General features: G+C 35.5%; 1 protein-coding gene across 1 annotated transcript; it reads left to right on the forward strand.

Moving 5' to 3' along the window:
• The first annotated feature begins 1,930 nt into the window (after window positions 1-1,930).
• On the forward strand, window positions 1,931-15,321 carry fyna (FYN proto-oncogene, Src family tyrosine kinase a). The gene is made up of 13 exons (XM_073826525.1): window positions 1,931-2,104; window positions 3,638-3,725; window positions 4,843-5,099; window positions 5,572-5,668; window positions 6,179-6,277; window positions 6,461-6,564; window positions 8,311-8,460; window positions 8,549-8,713; window positions 8,921-9,100; window positions 9,413-9,489; window positions 9,600-9,753; window positions 10,593-10,724; window positions 13,764-15,321. The coding sequence occupies exons 3-13, from the start codon at window positions 4,853-4,855 to the stop codon at window positions 13,970-13,972; spliced, it is 1,614 nt and encodes a 537-aa protein (XP_073682626.1). The 5' UTR covers window positions 1,931-2,104; window positions 3,638-3,725; window positions 4,843-4,852; the 3' UTR covers window positions 13,973-15,321.
• The last annotated feature ends 1,537 nt before the right edge of the window (window positions 15,322-16,858 follow it).

Below are 16,858 nucleotides of genomic sequence, written 5' to 3' on the forward strand. Positions count from 1 at the left end.
TTATTTTACCAAAATAAGAGGGATCATATACAAAATGCTTGATTTTTTTTAGTGATAGTTGTTCATGAGTCCCTTGTTTGTCCTGAACAGTTAAACTGCCTGCTGTTCTTCATAAAAGTCCTTTAGGACCACAGATTATTTGGTTTTTCAGCATTTTTTGTGTATTTGAACCTTTTCCAACAATGACTGTATGATTTTGAGATCCATCTTTTCACACTGAAGACAACTGAGGGACTCATATGCAACTATTACAGAAGGTTCAAACACTCACTGATGCTTCAGAAAGAAAAACTATGCATTAAGAGCTGGGGAGTGAAAACTTTTTGAATTTGAAGATCAGGGTAAAATTATTGTAAACTTATTTTGTCTTCTGGGAAACATGTAAGTATCTGCTGTAGCTAAATGGGCAGTACTAAATGAAAAAATATGATATATAGGCAAAATAAGAAAAATGTACACATCCTTATTCCATTCAAAAGTTTACACCCCCCAGCTCTTAATGCATCATGTCTCCTTCTGAAGCATCAGTGATTGTTTGAACCTTCTGTAATTGTTGCATATGAGTCCCTCAGTTGTCCTCTGCGTGAAAAGATGGATCTCAAAATCATACAGTCACTGTTGGAATCTGTGGAACCTGAAGGACTTTTCTAAAGAACAGCGGGTAGTTTAACTGTTCAGGACAAACAAAGGGATCATGAACAACTATCATTAAAAAAAAACCACACACACAAACACACAGCTGTGAATCATTCAGGTAACAACACAGTATTACGAGGGGAAATAAATTCAACTATTATTTACTCTTGTGGACTACATGTAAACATCTTTTATGTGAAATATCTTACTAAGGTCAGTACTAAATATAAAATAACATGCATTTTGTACAATCCCTCTTATTTTGGTAAAATAATTAAAACGTTGCAGATTCTGCAAGATGTACTGTATGTAAAATTCAGTACACTGTTATAGAGGAGATAGGGATAGTTGTCAAAAATCAGTTTTACTATAGGCACAGTCACATACCTATAAAATCATAATTAATTCACTCCCATGCTCTTCTAAACCTGTTTGACTGTCTTTGTTCACACAAAGAAGAGATTCAAGACAGAGTTCGAGGAGAATTTTCACCAACCAAGGCTGTCATTCTGTCAGACATCTTCTTTTGTTTTCCACAGAAGAAAGAATGTCATACAGGTTTCAAACAACATGATTTTGAGTAAATGTTCACAGAATTGAAATTTACAGCTGAACCATCCTTACAAGTGATTTGGATATTTCCAAAATTACCAACAGAGAGGAAAAAAAAAAATGCAGTTGAATGAATTGTCCATAATGGAACTTAGGCTTTTCAGCTAAAAACTATGAAACAGCAAAAAGGTAAAATGTCAAACCACTGTTTTGGCCACTAAATATTATAATTAATAAGCCAAAATGTGATGACTTGCCCCAACCTGACATTTATGAAAAGTTCCATCCTCCTGAGAACACAGTGCAACCTTTCAGTTAAAAGATTTGCATAAGGGTGCATTTACTTTGATGATAACGAGATTTGCTTTTGGCAGGCTATACTAACTGAAAAGTTTCACACCCAAAACGTTTCTAATTTAACGAAATTCTCAGGAGTGTCTGAAAAAGCAGGTGTGTCTCACAACATGCATGGATCATGAAATTCAAATGTATATTTTTCTCAGAATACACACCAAATTATTGGTGTCACAGGTTGTCGACGATTACAAAGATTTGTGGAGCATGACCAGACAGTCCTTGTTTTCCTATAGTAACCACAGCTGAGCCCACGCTGCATAGTAGGAGCAAGAAAGGACCATCGAGGAGGCAAAATATGCGCACGCACGCAGGCGTCTTCTGCGCCACCTGATTGGCCGAGCGTCCTGTCAATCACAGCCTCGGTCCCCAGAGAATCCGCCTCAGCAACGCCATCATCTGTTACACTCGGCGACAGGAGCAGCCTGAGCCGTCAGGGCCAATGTTGATATTTTCATAATTCACCGAGATTTTATTAATAGAAAAAGCTGTCTGCAAATGACCTATTTTCGATTCTGTCTTTGCGGCGAAATACAACACACTTCAGGCGACCCCTCTCTTGGTAAGCATTTTTTTGATGGTCTGGCGGTTTTGATACACTTGGTGCAACCGATTCGTATCCAATGGATATTGTGGTTAATGGAAATGATGGGAGATGGAGGCTTTATAATGCTAGAGCGGGCGGACTAACCGTAATGCTTTCGCTTTACCAGTCGCGTGATATTTAGAGATGTTTAACATCGACAACGAATGTATTTTGTGTAGGGATGGTGAGATGCTTTTGCTCCTAAGCGCTCGTCTCTGGCAGCAGGATTGATGCGCAGCAGAAAAAGCCTTATGTACACAATTGAATGGAAGAATAAGGCCTCTGTCACTGGACAGTAGTCATCTTATGAGAGAATGAAATCATACAATACCCTTTATCAGGGTTTACAGTCTCAACACACAAGTATTTGTGTGACTTAACGGATTTTATTTTTTATTTCTTTTTTTATTTATTTAAGTACAATCTGTTTATATTGATTATTTTTGGTTGTTTAAGATCTGTTCGAATGTATATGCAGTAGACCTAAGGTACAAACAGCCTTTTCCTCCTGCTATTGCTTTCTTTATGCATCCAGAATGATAAATACAGGGTTTCCACGGTCGTGGAAAACCTGGAAAAATCTAGGAATTTTTAAATAGTCTGGGAAAGTAATAAAACGTCAAAAGTCATGGTAATGTTTTTATGTTTTGAGTCTCAGAAAGTCAACTCCTCCATTAGCAGCATTCAAATCTTTCTGAGACTCATAAAATTATATAAATCTCTTCATTTAAAGGACTGGTTCCTGAAAATCTCCCAACAATTGCTGTAAATACATAAACGCAGTAATCATGAACAAAAAGTCCCATTGATGAAAAGGATTGGTTATTACTGATTTAATTAACATGTCTCCTATGTATTTTTGTTATGATGAATATACAATTATATAACTTTATATACGTTTTTAACAATATGTGACCCTGGACTACAAAACCTGGTTTTGTAGCAATAGACAAAAATACATTGTATAGGTAAAAATTATCAAATTTTCTTTTATGCCAAAAATCATTAGGATATTAAGTAAAGATCATGTTCCATGAAAAATTTCCTACTGTAAATATATCAAAACTTAATTTTTGATTGATTAGTACAACTTTAAAGGCAGTTTAAAGTGTTTTGATTCTTTTGCACTCTCAGATTCCAGATTTTCAAATCCAAATATTGTATATTCGAAGGCCAAATATTGTCCTATCCTAACAAACCAACAAACCATACATGAATGGAAAGCTTTTTTCAGCTTTCAGATGCTGTATAAATCCCAGTTTCAAAAAAATTGACCCTTATGACTGGTTTTGTGTTCCAGGGTCATGTATAGCTAAAACAACATTTCTTTGACTATATTTGCTTTAATGTACAACAAAAGCATGAATGGCTCTTTCTTCTAAATTCTTTGTTTTCTTCAGAATAATGAAAAGATGTTTAACTTATACAAACATTAGACTTTAAGTATTGTTCCCCCATAAGTTGTTTGCCATTAAAACAATGTCTCTGGCTTTTGTTTTGCCCACTCAGGCAAAGGAACACATCGTAGATGTTTTCACATCATCTTTAATTGAATGGAATGCAAATACTCCACTGTGGTAGCCCAGTGCTTGCCTTGGTATGTCTGTTGAATATATGTTTTCATTTACTTTCTGCATGTGTTACATTACAAGTCTTGTATGAAACACCACTTATATTTACATGTAATATTAACACAATGTTCTACAGAATAGAAAACTAGTCACATTAAAGGAAAAGTACAACCAAAAATGAAAATTTGCTGAAAATTGCATCACTTGCTCACCAACGGATCCTCTGCAGTGAATGGGTGCCGTCAGAATGAGAGTCTAAACAGCTGTCACAATAATCCACACAACTCCAGTCTGGCAATTAAAGCTCGTGAAGTGAAAAGCTGTGTGTTTGTAAGAAACAAATCCATTATTAAGAAGTTTTTAACTTTAATCTGCTGCTTCCATCTTTCTTTTCTCATACCATTGCTTTCTCATTTGTATCAGGAGAGAAATATGCACAGATCAAGTATTGTTTACAAGCGCAAACAGCCTTAAACAGTTTAAAACAAATATGTCTGTGGATTTTGATGTAAGAGTACAACAGAGGATGAACTTTTTAATTAGAGGAAATATAGATAATGGACTTGTATTTTCATCAGAATGGTTTAAAGTTATTGTTTCACTTCTTAAGACAATAATTGATGGACTGGAGTGGTGTGGATTACTTGTGGATTATTATGATGTTTGTATCAGCTGTTTGAACTCTCATTCTGATGGCACCCATTCACTACAATGGATCCATTGCTGAGAAAATCATGCAAATTTCTCCAAATCTGTTCCGATGAACAAACAAACTCATCTACATCTTGGATGGCCTGAGGGTGAATATATTTTAAGCAAATTTTCATTTTTGGGTGGACTATTCCTAAACTCAATTATCCAAATCGTGCTATTTGCAAATAAGATGAAATGAATCACAGAATCCATTTGTTGTCACTGTAATTACAGACTGGTTGCTTAAAGCCAAATGTCTTTCTGAAGTTGAATTAATTATCGATTTATGTCCATTTCAAGTAATCACTTAGGGATGTTTGTTCACTTCCAGTCAGCTGTTTTGAATATGAATCTGAACCTCTTCTTTAATAAGTCTAATTTGATTAGATTCAAACCAATAAAATGTCATTTTGTATGAATGTTCATTTATGCCTTTCTTCACCCCCAAAGAATATAGATAATGGGCTGTGTGCAATGCAAGGACAAAGAGGCAACCAAACTCACAGACGACAGAGAAACTAGCGTCTCGCAGCATGCAGGATATCGATATGGGGCAGATCCGACACCTCAGCACTACCCCAGCTTTGGAGTCACCACTATACCCAACTACAACAACTTCCATGCGCCTGTCAGTCAAGGAGTGACTGTGTTTGGTGGAGTGAACTCTTCTTCACACTCTGGAACGCTACGGTCCCGGGGTGGAACAGGTAGAACAAATGGGACTTTACTGTTCTAGCACTTGAACAGAAAGTGAAATATATTGGAACTGCCCTGAATGTTAAAGTTAATGTGACATAAAAATCCCCTTTATTAACTTCCATAGTAATCATTCCGAGTTTTATTGAGCCCATTGGATCCACATCATTCCAAATAAATTGTTAAGTTTCGGAAAAAAGTTTTCTTTTTGGCTGACATCACTAAGGCCTCTTTTCCCTCCTTGCTTTATTCTGCTATTATTATCTAATCAAATCTGATGGATAAATTTCGTCAAAAGGTCCTGGCCTACATTTCTCAAATAAATTGTAAATACCATTTATGGTTGACCATTTAAAATAACCTTTTTTCCCAAAATATCCCAACAATTTCACATTGTACGCCACATTGTTGTGACATTGTAATATTTGTGGAAAATGGCATTGTTTTAGTAGCTGATGTTATTTTTTTCATATTCTTTTGCAGGAGTAACACTCTTTGTAGCACTTTATGATTATGAGGCAAGGTCAGAGGATGACCTCAGCTTCAGGAAAGGGGAAAAGTTCCAGATTCTAAATAGCACGTAAGTTCACAGAACATATTTTAGTAGGCAATCAAAAACAATGTTTCATAATTCATACCAGAGCTATTCTCTTTTCAGAAGGATTCTGTCTGAAAAATTAACTAATGCTTTAAATGTACTCTACTGTTCTAAAGTTTGAGATCAGTAAGATTTTTAAATGTTTTTCTGAGTAACTTCTTCTTTAATAGATTGTAAAATGTAATTTATTCCTTTGATGGCAAAGCTGAATTTTCATCTTACATTGCTGCAGTCTTGAGTGTCACATTATTCTTCAGAAATCATTGTTATATACTTATATGGTGTTCAGGAAACAGTTATTATGTTTATATTTATCCAATGGTACTTTAGTGAAAACTGTAATGCATTTTTTATGATACTTTGATGAATAGGACGTTTGTACTTTTTCTGTACTTTACCTTAATTTAGTTTCCTTCTCAATAACTGAAACTTGACCCATTCAAAATGCATTAATTGTTTATTTGTTCTCTTGCTCTTGTTGCTGTATATCAGGGAAGGAGACTGGTGGGAGGCCCGCTCTCTCACTACAGGTGGAACAGGATACATACCCAGTAATTATGTGGCTCCAGTAGACTCCATACAGGCAGAAGAGTAAGTTCCATTTTAGTTCTAAAATAGACAAAAGTGAAACATAAATAGAAAGACTATCCAGAAGAACAATGTCTGTTTTTTGCGTTACTCCTAGTAGTGTTTTCATTGGGACAAGGGCAGTAACATAGTTTTGTCATGTGGTCTTACTGTTAACCAAACCAAACACTATGTATTCCTTTGTAGTTGGTATTTTGGAAAACTTGGCCGTAAAGATGCAGAACGGCAACTGTTGTCAAATGGAAATCCCAGAGGCACTTTCCTCATAAGGGAGAGTGAGACCACGAAAGGTAATTTGCAGTTACAGTACCATTCGCAAGTGTGGGGTCAGTAAAATGTTTACTGTGTTCAAAAAAAGTCTTTTATGCTCACCAAGGCTGATCAAATATACAGTAAAATACACTTTTCTATGTTAATGTACAGTTAAAGTCAAAATCTGCAAAATGTTAATTATTTTACCAAAATAAGAGGGATCATACAAACTGCATGATATTTTTTTATTTAGTATTGACCTGTATAAGATATTTCACATAAAAGACATTTACATATAGCCCACAAGAGAAAATAAAAGCTGAATTTATAAAAATTACCCCGTTCAAAAGTTTACATACACTTGATTCTTAATACTGTGTTGTTACCTGAATGATCCACAGCTGGGTTTTGTTTTTTGCTCATTGATAGTTCATGAATCCTTTGTCTATCCTGAACAGTTAAACTGCCCGCTGTTCTTCAGAAGAAAAATTCAGGTCCCACAAATTCTTTGATTTTTCAGCATTTTTGTGTATTTAAACCTTTTCCAACAATCACTGTCAGATTTTGAGATCCTTCTTTTCACACTAAGGACAACTGAGGGACACATATGCAACTATTACGATGGTTCAAACGCTCCCGGATGCTTCTGAAGAAAAAACTATGCATTAAGAGCCGGGGGGTGAAAACTTTTTGCATTTGAGTATCGGTGGTAAATTTAACTTATTTGGTCTTCTGGGAAACATGTAAGTATCGTCTGTAGCTTCTGAAAGGCAGTACTAAATGAAAAAAATAGATATTTAAACAAAATAAGAAAAATGTACACATCTTCATTCTGTTTAAAAGTTTACATCCCTGGCTCTTAATGCATTATGTTTTCTTCTGAAGCATCAGTGAGTGTTTGAACCTTCTGTAATAGTTGCATATGAGTCTCTCAGTTGTCCTCAGTGTGAAAAGATGGATCTCAAAATCATACAGTCACTGTTGGAAAGGGTTAAAATACACAAAAATGCTGGAAAACCAAAGAATTTGTGGGACCTGAAGGATTTTACTGAAGAACAGTGGGCAGTTTAACTGTTCAGAACAAACAAGGGACTCATGAGCAACTACCAAACAAAGCTGTGGATCATTCAGGTAACAACAGTATTAAGAATCAAGTGTATGTATACTTTTGAACGGGTCATTTTTATAAATTCAACTATTATTTTCTCTTGTGGACTATATGTAAACGTCTTTCATGTGAAATGTTTCATTCAGGTCAGTACCAAATAAATAATAACATGCATTTTGTATGAACCACCTTATTTTGCTAAAATAATTAACATTTTGCAGATTCTGCAAGATGTATGTAAACTTTTGACTTCAACTGTTTTTAAAGTGTCACTTATTCTCATGATAGCAAAGCTGAATTTTAACCTGCCATTCAGTGTCATGTGATTTAAAAAAAAAATCATTCTAATATGCTGATGTGGTGCTCAAGAAACATTTCATATTATCATCATTATGCTTAATAATTTTGTGTGGAACTTAAGTGTGATACATTTTTTCCAGGATTCTTTAATGAATAATGTTTTAAAGAGCAACATTTCAAATAGAAATCTTAGTAACATTATAAATGTCATTACTGTCACTTTTGATAACTTTAATCCATCCTTGACAGACTAAAATACCAATTTATTAAATTTACTAAATTAATCTTTGAATTTTTAACTGAGAGATTTTGAGAGTTATTTGAGACTATTTGAGAGTCCTATATCTAATTTTCTGTTCTCTCATGTTTATTCTAGGAGCGTATTCATTGTCTATACAGGACTGGGATGAAACTAAAGGTGACCACGTGAAGCACTACAAGATCCGCAAATTGGACAATGGAGGATATTACATCACCACTAGAGCTCAGTTTGAAACTCTGCAACAGCTTGTGCACCATTATTCCGGTAAATCTGCATTAAATGCCTGATACAAAAAGTAATTCATCTTAAATGATGAACTAACAGTGTAATCTATTCATGTTTTTGCATTCAGCACGGGCTGCAGGACTTTGTTGCCGTTTAATAGTCCCATGCCATAAAGGCATGCCCCGCCTTGCCGACCTGTCTGTCAAAACCAAAGATGTATGGGAGATCCCACGGGAGTCACTTCAGCTCATCAAACGATTGGGGAATGGACAGTTCGGAGAGGTCTGGATGGGTAAGAGATTAGCTTAACCACATGCCCAATAAAAGGGTTTGATATTCATACATTACTTATAATTCCAGGGGTATGAATCTAGTCCTGTCAGTGAGGCAGAGAACATTTCCTCTCGTCAAAAGAAAGCCAGCTGTCTTGGAGGGATTTATGTGTGGTTCCTTTCAAGAGCCGTGTGACTCACTATGAAATCTCGTCTCTGAATGGCAGGCACTTGGAATGGCAATACTAAAGTGGCAGTGAAGACCTTGAAACCAGGCACAATGTCCCCAGAGTCGTTCCTGGAGGAGGCTCAGATAATGAAGAAACTGAGGCATGACAAGCTAGTGCAGCTTTATGCGGTCGTCTCTGAAGAACCCATCTACATTGTGACAGAATATATGAGCAAAGGTACGAACAGATTTTGCAACAGAAGTGCTAAATAAATGCTGCTCTTTTGAACTTTCTTTTCATCAATGAATCCTGAAAAATGTGTCACGGTTTCCACATCAATATTAAGCAACAACTGTTTTCAACGCTGATTTAATCAAATCAGCATATTACAGTGATTTCTGAAGAATCATGTGACACTTCTAATTTGAATTTTTTTGTCATTTTAAAATTACATTTATTTTAACTTTATACAGTTATTTCACAATATTACAGTTAGTCCACCAAAAAAATCACACAAGTTTGTTCACATGTATACTGATTGTATTTTAGGAAGCCTGCTGGATTTCTTGAAGGATGGTGAAGGACGTGGGCTTAAATTGCCAAATTTAGTGGACATGGCCGCTCAGGTTAGTCAAAATGTTTTGATACTCATAATAGATAAAGGTGTCTGGTTTCAGTAAGTGCTTACTTAACCACGGGACATTTACATTTTTCATTGCTCACGCTTGTCTTTTAGGTTGCTGCAGGTATGGCTTACATTGAAAGGATGAACTACATTCACAGAGATCTGCGGTCTGCCAATATACTTGTTGGTGACAGCTTAGTGTGCAAGATTGCCGATTTTGGACTGGCCAGACTAATAGAGGACAATGAATACACAGCACGACAAGGTAAGAGTTACACCCCCAAATCAGACTTAGCTACTCTGTCTTCATAGGTTTAGTCAACCCTCTGTGGTACAGTGTTGCCATATGCGACCCTAGACCACAAAACCATAAATAAGCTTTCCACTGATGAATGGTTTGTTAGGATAGGACAATATTTGGCCGAGAGACAACTATTTGAAAATCAGGAATCTGAGGGTGCAAAAAAATAAAAATATTAAGAAAATCGCTAAGTTAAGTTGTCCAGATGAAGTTCTTAGCAATGCATATTACTAATTAAAAATTAAGTTTTAATATATGTGCGGTAGGAAATTGACAAAATATCTTAATGGTACATCTTTACTTAATATCCTAATGATTTTTGGCATCAAAGAAAAAAAAACAATAATTTTGACCCATACAATGTATTTTTGGCTATTGCTACAAATAAAACCGTGCTACTTAAGACTGTTTTTGTGGTCCAGGATCACATATGGCAACTTCATTTTTCTTCACTACATTGCATTATTGGAGTTAAAAGATCAAAGTTTTTAAAAACTAGTAATATTTAAGTGCTGCTCAAATTTATTTACATTTCCTTCTATTTCTGGATATTTTCCTGGATATGGTTTATAGTACAATGTTTAATTGCGTATGAAAAGATTTCAATGTGGCAGCCTCTCAAATGGGGATGACGTGGCTATACAGGTCATTTAACATATGACTACGCTGTGCGTTATCTATTATGCTTACTTATGTTTTCCTTATGCACATATCTAAATCTGTAATTTCCCTGGGAACATTGCCCAATTCACAAGTAGGCCACATTTCGAGATCAGATCCATACATCCAGTGTTCCGTTGTAGGTGCCAAGTTCCCAATCAAGTGGACGGCTCCAGAGGCAGCGCTCTATGGAAGGTTTACTATCAAGTCAGACGTGTGGTCATTTGGAATACTCCTCACAGAACTGGTCACCAAAGGACGTGTGCCCTATCCAGGTGAGATCTGATGGTGGAAGGTACATTTTTAGACTAACAAAGGGATAGTTCACCTAAAAATGACAATTCTGTCATTAATTATTACATTAACCTTCATGTCGTTCCAAACCCGCAAGACCTTCATTGATCTTCAGAAAATAAATTAAGATATTTTTGATGAAATCCGAGAGCTTTCTGACCCTGTATAGACAGCAGCGGAACTACCAGGTTCTAGGCACAGAAAAGTAGTAAGGACATTATTAAAATAGTCCATGTGACAACAGTGGTTCAACCTTAATTTATAACGTTAATTGCTGTTGCTGCAGAATTTTATTTTTGGGTGAACTAACCCTTCAGTACTGACAGCAACTGATTAAAGTTTAGTAGGTTAAAATGACTAAAATGATTCTTAAAGGGATAATTTACTCAAAAATCAGAATTCTGTCATTGTTTACCTGTATGAACACAAAAAAGTTGTCGGGTGTTTTTTGTCCTTACAGTTAAAAGTCAGTGGGGTCCAGTGTTGTTTTGGACTCTATAGACTTACATTGTATGAACAAAAGCAGAAACGTGTAAAATATCTATTTTTATGTTCATCAAAAGAAAGAAAATCTTACAGGTTTGGGGCCTTTTTTGGGTAAATTATGCCTTTAAAGGCATAATTCACCACTTACTGTCTCATGATGTTTCAAATTAATTTATTTAAAACTTTGTTTAAAGTAGAAGTTCACTTCCACAATAAAAATTTCCTGATATTTTACTCACCCCTTTATCATCCAAGATGTTCCAAGTTTTTTGAGGAAAATAAAGTGGACCTTAATGGTGGCCAACGGGTTGAAAGTTTAAATTGCAGTTTTAATGCAGTTTCAAAGGGCTCTACACAATCCCAGCTGAGGAATAAGGGTCTTATCCAGCGAAACGATTGGTCATTTTATAAATAAAAATGTATATAATTTTTAACCACAAATGCTTATCTTGCACTAGCTCTGCGATGTGCATGTGTGTCTTCACACATTATGTAATTACTTTGGAAATGTCACACGCAGGTAGTTCTTTGTCTGTGTACTTTGGTTCAAAAATGTAGGGTAAAGAGAAAACTCCAATTCATTTTCACCTCCAACTTCAAAATGATCAAAATTAGTTTTACCTTTTTTTGTAAAGGCCGTTTGACTTTCTTTGCACGTTCGCTTTGTAAACACTGAATTGGTAATTCCGCCTACGTCATGTGTGTGTGTGTGATTACATTATGCTTGAGGTTGAGCTGGTGCCAGATGAGCATTTGTGGTTAAAAAGTACATAAATTTGTATTTTTCTTAGAAAATGACCAATCGTTTTACTTAATAAGACCCTTATTCTTTGGCTGGGATCATGTAGAGCCCTTTAAAGCTGCACTAAAACTGCAATTTGGACCTTTAACCTGCTGATCCTCATTGAATTCCATTATATGGAGAAAAATGCAGGAATGTTTTCCTCAAAAACCTTCATTTATTTTCAACTGAAGATCTTGGATGACATGGGGATGAGTAAATTATCAGGAAATTTTCATTCTGAACAATGATGGACAAACACATCACATATGGATGTGAGGCATAAGAACCAATAAAGTTTGTTGTAGCGTTTAAAATATGCTTTACAAAATGTGATACGCTCTATGTATTTCTGTTTATATCTGAATAAAAGCCTAAATGAAATAAGTTCATCATATAAAGTGGTCGCATCTCTTTACAAGACTGTAATTAAACCGCCTAATTCATAGGGATTAATTTTACGACGCATTAATGATCATTTTGGATCTTCTATGTTTATACTAAATGCATAAATGTAATGTAAATGTAAATGACTTTCAATAGAGGGACAGAAACCTCTCAGGTTTATAAAAAAATATCTTAGGGATAGTTCACCCAAAAATGATGATGATGTTTATCTGCTTTACCCCAGGGGGGCATTCTAAGATGTAAGTAACTTTGTTTCTTCAGTAGAAACAATGATTTTTAACTCAAACCGTTGCAGTCTGTCAGTCATATAATAGTAGTCAATGGGCTTCACGGCTTTGAGAGACAAAAAAACATACACAGACAAAACCAAATTAAACCCTGCGACCTGTGACCTGATACATTGAGGTCTTAACACACTAAACAATCGGTCTATGCAAGAAACTGAACAGTATTTATACAATTTTTTACCTTTGATCCACTGCAATGTCCAACTGTCCTGAGCGCGTTCACAACAGCCGATGCGTGAAGAAGAGCAAGCGACCATAACTTCAGTCGATCAGGCTCAAAAGTTGGGAGTTGGTGAAAAGTCAACACTCCCGGATTAGTTTGTGCAAGCAAACGTAAACTTTTAGTTTTTAATCAGTTGCAACATTCAGGATAATGCCGGCTGTTGTGAAAGTGTTTAGGTTAGTTGGACATTGTGGTGGATCAGAGGATAAAAAATGATATAAATACTGTTAAGTTTCTTGCACAGACCGATTGTTTTGTGTGTTAAGACCTCAGTGTATCGGCACGAGCCGCAGGGTTTAATTTGGTTTTGTCTGTGTATGTTTTTTTGACTCTCAAAGCCTTGGGTCCCGTTGACTGCCATTATATGACTGACAGACTGCAACAGTTTGAGTTAAAAATATTTGTTTGTGTTCTACTTAAGAAACAAAGTCACCTACATCTTGGATGCCCTGGGGGTAAGCTCATAAACATCAAATGTTCATTTCTGGGTGAACTATCCCTTTAATTTGTGTTCTGAATATTAGCCAACGTGTTTTATGTTTGGAACAACATTTTAGATAAACTATCCCTTTAAACGCATAGTTCACCCAAAAAGTTTCAATCTTGTAAGACTGTCTTCTGATTAACACAAAAGAAGATAATTTTGTCTATACATTTTACGTCTATGGGATCCAAAACAACACTAGACCCCAGTGACTTCCACTTTTTGAATGAACTATCACTTTAAGAGCTTGAATATATGAATGAAGTACAACTCCACATCATACAGGAATTTAAGGGCCCCACGGCTTTTTTTCTTCATTTAAAGAGCACATGCTTTGCATTTGTCCCTCAGGCATGAACAACCGAGAAGTCTTGGAGCAAGTCGAGCGTGGTTACAGGATGCCCTGCCCCCAGGACTGTCCCAGCTCCCTGCACGAGCTCATGCTCCAATGCTGGAAGAGGGACCCCGAGGAGCGGCCCACCTTTGAGTATCTGCAAGCCTTCCTGGAGGATTACTTCACTGCCACTGAACCACAATACCAACCTGGGGACAACCTCTAAACACGGATCTCCAGACCACAGAGTGAACGCCACAACAGACTGCCCTTCAAAAGACTGAGCGTTTGATGAAAAAAGCTTCCAAGTTTTGTGCCATCTCGACCCAATATCTGACACAATTCATCTTCCATTTATAAAAAAAGGACATGCAGTCGCATTATATCTGTCAGTAAAGCCAAAAATAGTGTTCTGGGGAGAGACATCAGTCACGGTTCATGATAAGAATGGCTTGTTTGTATGTAGTGTAAATAGTGTGTTTAGTTTTCCCTTGTATTTGGCTTGTTTTATTACTTTTTATAATGCTGTTTTGCGTTCATATACAGGCCGAGAAAGTCAACGCTGTGAGGAAAGCATGATCAACAGAGGCCATATCAACCGTTTTAACATTTACAATGATTCTGGAAATCATTCCTAGACACTTCCAGTTGGACGTTGACCAGCCTCTTTTAAATATTCAAGGAATCAATTGTATATTCAATTAACTGTACGTGTCAAAACACTCCCTTTTAGCCGAGACATACAGCAGTGCATAGGTAGCATTTCTGACACATTATTGTGACTTTCACAGAAGGTAATGATGTCTGCACTGGTTTTAGTGATTTTGCTGGGCCTAATTATTTTGCACCTGCTTTTAGCAAGCACTCAATGTTGCTCTTTTGTTTTTTCTGCTTCTTAGAATGAGTGCATTTTCTATTTAGTCACTTTGGATTAACAATAGAGCAATGTATGTATCAGAATAGTACGAGACCAAGTGGGCATTATGCTTGACCATACTTGCATCTTTCCTGCAAATAAGATAAAATGACTGCTAACATCCTTACTGTTGTGAGAGAAAATAAAACAAGTCCATTAAATGTATCTCACAATATCATGCATTATAAAATAACACGACTAAATGCGTAGAGAAATATTATGAAATGGTAGAATTTCACTCGAGATAACTCATTGCTGGTCTGCCTTGTTTTTTGCCCCTCATTTTGTCCTTCATGATAAAACGACATGTCTGAATATTCACTATCGGGTCATTCTTTACTTTTTTGTCGCATTTAAGAAGCAACAGACTTCTCTGTGAACATGCTTACTGTAGGTCATATTCATATTGCGACAATATCGACATGAGCCATATTTCAAAAACAGTTACTCACCTACTCTTCATGACTATAGTGTTGATTTCAGCCAATATTTTGGGGTTCAAATGAAGGCTGCTCATAATTTTTAAAATCCAACCTCATAATTTTCACTTTTATTTTTGTACCATCTATGTTTGGATTAATTCATAAATGTTGTGTTTATTTAATTGCTTTGTTTCATTTATGCACAAACATTTTTAGAATAAAGTGTCATTCAAATCCATTTCTTTCAAACTTTCGTTTTTTTCACCTCAATTATCATCAAATTATAATTGAATATCTTTTGTGTTTAGATAATTTGGCAGGTTCTTCAAGAGTTAACATTTTTGTCAAAATTTTAACTTTTTCAAAGGTGGATTAATATGCATTAATTAGGTTTTTAATGATCAAACAGTAGATATAATGTTAAAAAAGAAAAAAACATTAGTTGCCATTTTTATTTAATTATTTGATGCAATGACCATTCAAAAGTTTGAGGTTGGTAAGAGTTTATATTGTTTTTGAAATATTTTAAGCTCACAAAGACTGCATTTATCTGGGGAAAAACATAGTAAAACAGTAATATTGTGAAATATTATATACATATTATACATAAGATTATATACATAAGTAAATGATCATTTAGAAATCAGTATAATATGCTGATTTGGTGCTCAACAAACATTTATTATTATCAATGTTAAAAAACAGTTCTGCAGCATAATATATTTGTGGAAACCTTTCTTTAAGATTCTGTGATGAATAGAAAGTTCAAAAGAACATATTTTGTTATTAATTATTATATTTGCATTATATTTAAATACATATGTGTCCCTGGACCACAAAACCAGTCTTAAGTAGCAGGGGTATATTTGTAGCAATAGCCAAAAATACATTGTATGGGTCTAAATTATACATTTTTCTTTTATGCCAAAAATCATTAGGATATTCAGTAAAGATCATGTTCCATGAGGATATTTTGTAAATTTCCTATGCTAAATATATCAAAACTTAATTTCTGATTAGTAACATGCATGCCTAAGAATTTAATTTGGACAACTTTAAAGGCGATTTCCTCAATATTAAGATTTTTTTGCACCCTCAGATTCAAGATTTTCAAATAGTTGTATCTCGGCCAAATATTGTCCTATCCTATCAAACCATACGTCAATTGAAAGCTTTATTCAGCTTTCATATATTTCCACATATTTAATAAAATATTTCTACTTTTCTCCTAAGAGCCGGCGCGGCCATTTTTTAGTGTGTCTGGCTTCCGGTCTTATCGCTTCCAGCTGTTTTGTACAAAAACAGCTCGTTTTGCTGCTTGATATTGCAAACTGCTGTCTTACCATATTATTTAAATGTACTATCTTAATTACGAACACAATGGTTTGTAGTGCAAACAGTTTTACCGTTTACTGAACTTCGTTATTCGACAAAAGGCTCAGCTTACTTCCGCATTATAAAAAATAAGGTGGATACATTTTTTTTTTTTTTAATTTTGTAGCATTTTAATCAATTTGCAAGCAGGCAATATGGTCTGTTCCCACATATTGCTGCCACTTTCAGCAGTGCAGTTCTGCAATTCCTTGGTTGTCCTGCGGAGGGCCACTGCATTCCAGCCAAAACATGTTGATCCGCGCCACATAAAAGTCCACATCTCACGTCTGTTCTTAGCTAGTTTGTAGTTAAAAATAGGAGCCGTGCTTCTATATTTCAGATCTGTTCTACGAAATCACCAGTGAAACCATATGCAGTAAGAATTAATAAAGAGTGCTAA

This window comes from Garra rufa, chromosome 21 (genome assembly GCF_049309525.1).
Source record: "Garra rufa chromosome 21, GarRuf1.0, whole genome shotgun sequence".
Classification (NCBI taxonomy): Eukaryota; Metazoa; Chordata; class Actinopteri; order Cypriniformes; family Cyprinidae; genus Garra; species Garra rufa.

What these genes read in the sequence shown, in the direction of transcription:
- fyna (XM_073826525.1), top strand. Translation starts at nt 4,853, where the DNA reads ATGGGCTGTGTGCAATGCAAGGACAAAGAGGCAACCAAACTCACAGAC. An exon ending in ACGGTCCCGGGGTGGAACAG is followed by an intron (nt 5,100 to 5,571) that starts GTAGAACAAATG and finishes ATTCTTTTGCAG; the next exon opens with GAGTAACACTCTTTGTAGCA. An exon ending in AGGACGTGTGCCCTATCCAG is followed by an intron (nt 10,725 to 13,763) that starts GTGAGATCTGAT and finishes TTTGTCCCTCAG; the next exon opens with GCATGAACAACCGAGAAGTC.